The 8,649-nt window shown below is 44.1% G+C and overlaps 2 protein-coding genes across 4 annotated transcripts in view; one reads left to right on the top strand and one right to left on the bottom strand.

Annotated features, from left to right (window-relative positions):
* Positions 1-8,649, bottom strand: part of LOC147011585 (uncharacterized) — an 80,784-nt gene that overhangs the window by 67,259 nt on the left and 4,876 nt on the right. The window lies entirely within an intron of this gene.
* On the top strand, positions 787-5,858 carry TXNL4A (thioredoxin like 4A). 3 transcript variants are annotated; one of them, XM_085856282.1, is made up of 4 exons: positions 787-927; positions 2,471-2,628; positions 5,044-5,147; positions 5,432-5,858. In XM_085856282.1, exons 2-4 carry the CDS (start codon positions 2,476-2,478, stop codon positions 5,601-5,603), a joined length of 429 nt encoding a protein of 142 aa, XP_085712408.1. In that variant the 5' UTR covers positions 787-927; positions 2,471-2,475; the 3' UTR covers positions 5,604-5,858. The 3 variants fall into 3 exon arrangements, with proteins under 3 accessions (XP_085712408.1, XP_085712409.1, XP_085712411.1); XM_085856283.1 differs by having other exon boundaries at positions 912-927; positions 2,515-2,628; XM_085856285.1 differs by lacking the exons at positions 787-927; positions 2,471-2,628 and adding an exon at positions 3,248-3,266.

Below are 8,649 nucleotides of genomic sequence, written 5' to 3'. Positions count from 1 at the left end.
GAATATTCTGAAATAAATTGCTTAACCAAGATGACATTTTTCTTTCAGCGGGGGGGGGGGGGGGGGAAAGCAACCACTGTACATCATCGGGATCGGACGACTGATTGTAACAACGATGAAATGACGATCGGATTCCTCATGAAATAAATGGCAAAAATTTGTGCCGGCGATAGCTCGCCTATTTTCCATAAAGGACACCGAGGAATCTTTGACGTCCACCAATGAATGCTGGCAGACGGGACGTCCGGCTTAATGTCCATCCGAGAGACGACACACTGATGAATTACCCTGCCTGTAAAACACCAGGATGCCAGTTTATAGCTCGATCCAGACTCGAACCTAAGCTGGACAGCTTGGTGTATGCGTACTTCGAGGACTCGGTCACACTGGCAACCTGCAGTGCCATCATGGAGGTGGTTTCATGGGTTTTTGTGGTTACTATGACAACGAATCTAATGAGCAGAACTCGCTGATTGTGTCCGTAAAAGAAGGCAGCCAACGCCGTGAAACGTATACATTTCAATGCTCTCATTTTTCCATTGTTTATAAACGGTGTTATTGGAAATAAAAACAAGTATAATGCATTTCAATATTATGACATTCAGAATTTGAGACGATTTCGGTTTGAAAATTAAGAAACAAAATATGAAGAAGAGGAATCCTAAACGAATTGGCGATACGGAATTCGCGCTCTGTATTTGAAGATATGAGGAAGAGGAATCCACACGAATTGGCGATACGGAATTCGCGCTCTGTATTTGAAGATATGAGGAAGAGGATCCACACGAATTGGCGATAGGGAATTCGCGCTTGGTATTTGAGGGCCTGCGTTGTCCGTGCCTGCCGCTCACCCAGTGTGCGTCGAAGACGTTCACGGGACGTTTTAAGTACTGTGCAGCGTTTTTGAAGCATTCATTTATTAAAAAGGTGCCCCGGCTCGAATATCGACAGTCCTGTGTGTTTAGGGTCGTTGAACAAGAAGTTTTATACTTATAGTGCTCCTGATAAACGTAAAGGTTGTGAAACCGTACGTACAGTACAGTGTCTGAGTGTAATGGGGGCACTGGGTATAGAATATCACTTTGGAGCATGTTTATATCGAATGATGTAGAATGTGTCAATGTGTCAATGGTGTGGCCTAATGATAATATGAGGATTCTATGAGGTTACCTTGGAGAGTAAGAACGTATAACCTTGTTGGGCAGAGAGTTGTGTGGTACGGTGTGGTACAGTGTGGTACGGTGTGTTAGTGTGGTACAGTATGTTACAGTGTGGTATGGTGGTACAGTGTGGTATGGTGTGTTAGTGTGGTACGGTGTGGTATGGTATGTTACAGTGTGGTACGGTGTGAGACAGTGTGGTACGGTGTGTTAGTGTGGTACAGTGTAGTACGGTGTGTTAGTGTGGTACAGTATGTTACAGTGTGGTATGGTGGTACAGTGTGGTATGGTGTGTTAGTGTGGTACAGTGTGGTATGGTATGTTACAGTGTGGTACGGTGTGAGACAGTGTGGTACGGTGTGACAGTGTGGTACGGTGTGAGACAGTGTGGTACGGTGTGTTAGTGTGGTACAGTGTAGTACGGTGTGTTAGTGTGGTACGGTGTGGTACTGTGCACTGATTTGATGAAACATTAAAATAGTAAAATTGAACATTCATTTTCCCTTTTATGTTCACCTGATAAACCATTCACAGCGAACTGTTAGGGAGCGTCTTATGAAGTAAATGTGAACATCTTTATATTGGAGGTGTGTACATGTGTGTGTGTGTGTGTGTGTGTGTGTACGTGTACCTGTGTGTGTACATGTACGTGTGTACGTGTACCTGTGTGTGTACATGTACGTGTGTGTACGTGCACCTGTGTGTGTACGTGTACCTATGTGTGTGGTGTGTGTACGTGTACCTGTGTCTGTACATGTACCTGTGTGTATGTGTGTGTACGTGTGTGTTCGTGTACCTGTGTGCCTTTCCATGTGTGTGTGTGTGTGTTACGTGTACCTGTGTGCACATGCACATGTATCTGTTTGTGTGTGCTTGCTCCCAAAATCCAGGCTTACTGCGTCCCTCAACTCTTGTTCCTATTTCTCTCGTTTGTGGAATCACTTTCCTGAGGCGGTTCAGTCACTCTTCCCTCCACGGCTTCAAGCAGGATGTGTACTACAATCTCAAGCCACACCCCATCGCTACCCTCAATCATTTTTACCCCCATTAACCCTTCATAGTACAACCCTTGTAAAAGTGCAGGTTACCATGCTTCCTTCCCTCCTCTCTTCTCTCTCTCTCCTCTTCCTGTGTTCTTTCCCTGTAGCTCTGCTTCCCCACTGTCTCCATTACACTTTTATCCTCGGTTACCTCGCTCTTCCGTTAGCCTTCATCTTGCATTTGAAAATATAATTGAGGAAAATAAATAAAGTGAAAGCACTCTGTAAATGTATACCGGTGTGTGTCTGCGACTCTAAAACGATGTGCAGACGTCATGTCGTACATGCTACCGCATCTGCACAATGGCTGGCAGGTAGACCAAGCGATCCTCTCGGAGGAAGATCGGGCGGTGCTAATTCGCTTTGGCCATGACTGGGATCCCACGTGTATGAAAATGGATGAGGTGCTGTACGCTATTGCTGAGAAGGTGAGCCGGGGTGAATTCTGATTGGGCTTGATGGTTGTGCTGAGACCTATTCTAAGTTCCATCTTTGAGTGAAATGAAGTATTGTTGGGTGGGGGCAAGGGGTTAGGAGAGGGGTCAGAAAGAGATTGGGATGGAGGGATGCTGTTCGCGGTAACATTGTTATACTGGGAGATGAATAAATGAACTGCTAGTTAGATTTTTAATATAAAAAACATTGTATGTTTGATCAAACAAAGCAGAGGGATATATTTTCTGTCTTTTTTTTTCATGTTGATTCACAGGTTTTTGTTTTAATTGATCATTTCTGAAACCATTCAATTGATAGTTAATAGGTTTAAAAATGCTAGGTTGAGAGGTGTGTCATTCCTCATAAGAGAACACCGGGGCGTTCACGACGAGTGAACTTTTCCATATTTAAGAACCGATCCTGGACAGGTCGTCACTTTGTCGCAGGAAACCGATACGACTGAAACCCATCACTCTGAGCAGCCGCAGGATTCGAACCCACACCGATGAGGGCCATGCAGTGCAAGGCTTTACCTACTCCACGACAAAGCCGATCCTTAAACGACCGGAGGTTTATGTAACGAGAGCCTATTTGATGTAAATGAGGTGGTCGATGGTGCTGTGACGTAACGGTAAGCTGGTCTTCGGTACAAACGATATTTCCTACATGATGATAAAACGTGATCAAAGTGGCATCTCTTGAAGCTCTTTAATTCGTTATCCTCTTCCACCTGTATTGCAACCTGGTTGTGTTAAGCGATAACAAACAAAACCTTTTGATTCAAATGTATTTCCTGATTTTGTAATTGATCACAAAGTATTTTGCTTTGGTGATGTACGAGTATAAATAATGATACAGGGTGACAAAAAGCAAGTGATTAAAATAAATAAATAAATTGCATAAGGAAACTAGAACAGCACTCGGTAGAGCACGTAGTCTCGCCTTGTGCGCTCGTTCTGAACACGCTACGATTATGACTCACTGCTATTACGGCCCATATACCCGTATCATCCATGCACCCTATTATGTCACATTCATTGCCATTATCCGTAGCTTTTTTGATATGTATTGATTATTAGGATATTTTCCGACCACTTTTGTGCAAATTGAGGCTAAATTGCATCAATGAAGGTCAATATGAAAAATATTTTTCAAATATATTTCCCATATGCATGATGTTTCGAAACAATGTGTTAAGCGGTTCTGGAGAGGAAGATATGTTTTTTAATGCTTTTGTTTTCAATCCAATATGGCCACTAGACCATGTGACTGATGACTTAATGAATTTAATTCTTCACTCGTATCGAGTCGTAGATCAGATACATGATGTTTCAGATTTTTAGGATAAGGATTTTGATTAAACGAATTATGGCTGGAATACCACTTCGACGATGAAGTCATCGTTATCACCCGATTATACCCCGTTGGGAGTTTATGACGTATGCCAAGTTTCAATTTTTTTCGTTGAGCAGTTTCAGAGAACAAGATGTCCAATTTTTTTTCCTTTAATCCAGTATGGTTTCCATACCATGTCACTTGTGATGTCAGAGTTATAAAGAAAATATTCTCGATGGGGAGTCCCTCCTATGTTTAAAGTTTAGCATCGAACGGAGAGAGGTTGCAGATTAAAAAAAATAAATATTTAAGGCACACACACACACACACACACACACACACACACACACACACACACACACACACACACACACACACACACACACACACACACACACACACACACACACACACACACACACACACACACACACACGTTTCGCAATAGTCTCATAACTCCTTCGGGGCATGACAAACATAGGCATGATGTGCATTCAGGGTATCAACTTGTCGTGAAACTGGATGTAAATATGTTAAATGGGTAATTTAGACAACTTTGGCAAACTGTGCCTGAGGCTGCTTGGGGGTGCTAATATAGAAGGCCCGGGCGGGGGGGGGGGGGGGGTGCGTCTTTGAAAGTTGGTCTGCATGCGCACTTGTACGCACATATGTACATACACACCTATTACAATCACCTATTCCTTACGGACAAAGCTAGTAATAATAAATTGCATACAAATTGGAAAAATAAATCGGTTGGTTGGAGCTGGTTCCTTGTGGTTGGGAGGATAAATTGTGTAACTGAGAAAATGAGTGAGTAGGATAGTTGTAAAAGTAGGTTGTGAGGAGGTAGGAATAACATGAGGAAAGAGACGTGAATGGATCATACGGAGCATGGGGTGTCATGCCATACATGTGCATACGTAATAAATAGATGTCCCCATGGTGACAACACACGATGAGAAAATATTATTTTCCTGCGATTGATAGAGGATTTAATTTTGTTAAGTCTTGAACCCATTAAAGTTGGTCTCTTCACATCTTTCTCTCCATCCCTCTGTACCTCTTTGTAGGTGAAGAATTTTGCTGTTATCTATCTGGTAGACATTACGGAAGTTCCAGATTTCAACAAAATGTACGAGTTGTACGATCCCTGCACCGTCATGTTCTTCTTTCGGTAAGCTCCCGACCTCCCTCCATACCCCCCACTCATCCCACTCATCCCACTCATCCCTCTCATCCCACACATCCCACACATCCCACTCGTCCCACATAACTTAAATCCCATCACCTTCTACAATGTATTGCTTCCCATTTTTGTCACACCTTCCAACCATACTGGAATTTTAAAGAGGACAATACGATGATAAATGATGTGTACTCGCTTCTTCACACCCCCCCCACCCCACCCATTCCCTATGCTTTTTGTTTTTTTAAATTATGACATATGATTGCACACAGGAACAAGCACATCATGATCGATCTGGGAACAGGAAATAACAACAAGATAAACTGGGCATTGGAAGATAAGCAGGAGATGGTGGACATTGTAGAGACTGTGTACCGGGGTGCCAGGAAAGGCCGTGGTCTGGTTGTTTCGCCAAAGGACTATTCTACCAAGTATCGATATTAAGAGTCGGTGGGCTGGCCTAGTGTCTCCAAGATATTTAGAGATTGGAGTTTGTGGGTATGATCATTCGGCTGAAAAGGAAGGGGTGGTTGGCAGGATTGGGATTGGGGTGGGGTTGTGTGTGTTTGTGTGGATGTGGGGGGGGGGGGGTTGAAGTAGTGAATGAGTGGACGGTGAAAAGGTATGCAATGCAGGTGTTGAATTTGTAGATTGTATGTGAAAGTTCTTTTTTTTATAATAAAATACAAGCGCTACTTCTGGTTGTTTAATGTTCTTTTTCTATTAGATGAAAAGGTTTTTAACCAAAATACTTGGGGTTTCTGCATACCGGCACACGTGACTTGTCAAAGATTTAAATGGTAATGGAACACTTTGATGTAATGTCACAATACCCCTTTCCCTTCCCACAAAAAGCATGAGCATTTGTCTTCCGCCCTCCGACAAGCTCTTAGACAGGGACATTACAATGAGCTCTGTCCGACCGACTGATCATTTGTCAATGTACTTTCGTGCACCCAATATTTCAAACGCCGTTGAACATTTAGCTTTCATATTGCAGATATCTATTCCTCATGGTATTATCTCAACCTGATAAGATCACAGCTGTGATTAACTAAATTCTGTTGCCATTACAACCATCTCAGTAACTCAGCTTGTCGTTTGATTTGAGGGCCATCTACATATTATGTATCCTGGGTGTGGTGGTTAAGGGAGGAAAAGAAGGTGATTTTTGTTGTTTATACGAAAATTTTAAAGGAAAAGAGGAGCGGAAAAAGTAGGAAGTGGGAATAGGAAGAAAAGATGAGAAGGGATGTGTGGTTTGGTGTGGGGAGAGGGAGGTTATGAAACAGAGAGCATGGAGGGTGGAGCTAAAACTAAAAAAAAAAAATCAAAAAAATCTCTGCTGTCTCGATGTATGTATTATGTAGATTTATTTCATTCTCTCGCTCTAATTATGATCTCATGATGTCACCGATTGTCTGAAAAATCCTCTATCTCTTTGCTGATGACTCCACCCTCTACCATACCATCTGTCATCCCTCAGACCGGCAAGCAGCAGCTTCTTCGCTCTCTGCAGATCTGAGTAAAATCACAAACTGGTCCAAAACATGGAACATGTCTTTCAATCCTGAGAAATCTCACACTCTCACTATGTCTCTACGAAAAGACCACATAGAACCTCCCCCCCCATCTACTTTCCCAACAATCCTCTGGAAGAAGTCCTTTCATTCAAGCTTCTGGGTCTCACAATCTGCCATTATCTTTCCTGGGAAAGCCACATTTTCAACCTGGCCTCCAAAGCCAATCTCCGACTGGGAATCCTCTGTCGTGCAAAGTCCTTCCTCGGCCCACCTGAGCTTCTGACCACATACAAAGCTTTCGTCCGCAGCCTTATGGAGTACTGCTCTCCCCTCTGGGATGGTGCACCTGCCTCTCACCTTTCTCGGCTTCACGCTCTTGAAACCAAGGCATTTAGAATCATTGGCATCTCTTGCGGTGAGGCTGAGTTTTTGGGCCTCTTACTCTCTACTGCAGGCAGGTCAGTGGTCTTTTTGTCATCCACTGTCTCTTCTCCGGTCTCGCCCCCCCTCCCCCGCTCTGTATGTGTTATGGCCCCACCCCCGTATTTCCGCAGGGTGCTCAAAGTCCGTCAGCAACCCACTTCTGGTAAAACTACCAAAAATATCAAATCACTGCTCACCTTCACTCTTTCATTTCTCTGTTTTCCTGCCTTTGGAATAAACTCCCACACTCTCTTCAATCCCATTCTTCCCTCTAGGACTTCAAAACAGCTGTTCACCACCACCTTTTATCTTCCCCCATTCAAAACCTCGATCTTTTCTACCCCCGTTAATCCACCCCAAACCCACCTCCTTCAAATTCCTTGCTTTCCTTCCTGAAAGTCTCTGTAATGTGTCCATCTTGTATACCCCATGTTCCTTGCCCCATCCCTCTCCCTTCCACAGATCTCCTAATGTCTCTGTTCCAATTGTTTTTTTCCTTCCCTCTTCCACCCCTCTTGTCTCATGCCCCCCTTGCTGTGCATTGTGTTAGCTCTCATATGAGCTTGACAATGTATCCAAAAAAAATAATTTGGCAAGACGAGAATCGGCAATAAAAGTCAGGTCAGGTATGGGAGCATGCGCCGGAGCAGCACGTCGTTGCATCCACTTTCGCCGGTACTCCAGGAGCCTCGGTCTGGTCATCCCCCAGGCAGATGCCTGGCCCATCCCCATCTCCTTGAGATGTCGATTGACCTGCTGCAACCACAAGGCACGATGTTGGCCCATTGGCCTCCTCCACTCACGAGAGAATCTGGTGAGCAGGATCAGTGACAGGAAAACGTGCCACATGTCCATATAGCGGCAGCTGATGCTCACAGACGATCCAGGTAGCAAATCTCATTTGAGTCTCTCAGCAACTGCTCGTTGGACAAAAAGTCCAACCAGCGATAGCCAAGGATTCTTCGAAGAGACCTGGGACCAAAGTAATTAAGTCTATCTCAGATCCCTGGGCAGAGTCCAAGACTCACCTCCATAGAACAAGATGGGAAGCACCAAGGACCTGAAGACTCAAACTTTCGTCTTCCTGCACAGGTACCGACAGCGCCACACCCCATGATCCAGTGAATCCATGACTCTCCAGGCCTGATTAACCTCTATTGACCTCTGACTCACAGCCAGCAGAGACATGAGTATCACTGTCAAGGTAAGTGAATCTCTCAATGACTTCAACATCCACACTACAAACAGGTACAGACAAGATAGCAGCATCCTAGATGCCATTGAAAGCCTGGATCTTAGTTTTGACCCAGGAAACCCAAAATCCCAGCGGCTCTGACTCATTCAGCACCTCAAGGGCCCCCAAAAGAATATCCAGTCTCGGCAAAGATGACTGCATCATCTGCAAAATCAAGGTCAGATATCTTGACATTCCCAAACGATGTACCACAGTTTGATCTGTCTTTTTTTTGTATAAAATGTTGAGGCTCGTATGAGAGGAGGAGATTGGGACCATATTCTGTGCAGAGCATTGGTGCTGCTTAAGC

Source organism: Eptatretus burgeri, chromosome 15, assembly GCF_056783735.1.
Source record: "Eptatretus burgeri isolate ZD-2024b chromosome 15, Ebu_testis_v1, whole genome shotgun sequence".
In the NCBI taxonomy this organism is placed as follows: domain Eukaryota; kingdom Metazoa; phylum Chordata; class Myxini; order Myxiniformes; family Myxinidae; genus Eptatretus; species Eptatretus burgeri.
Note: the sequence above shows the minus strand (reverse complement) of the source record. Positions and strands in the feature narration are given on the sequence as shown.

Bases quoted from the DNA above. Each gene is read 5' to 3' on its own strand.
- TXNL4A (XM_085856282.1), top strand. From the start codon at position 2,476: ATGTCGTACATGCTACCGCATCTGCACAATGGCTGGCAGGTAGACCAA. The intron at 2,629-5,043 runs GTGAGCCGGGGT...ACCTCTTTGTAG, and splicing joins TGTACGCTATTGCTGAGAAG to GTGAAGAATTTTGCTGTTAT. The intron at 5,148-5,431 runs GTAAGCTCCCGA...GATTGCACACAG, and splicing joins ACCGTCATGTTCTTCTTTCG to GAACAAGCACATCATGATCG.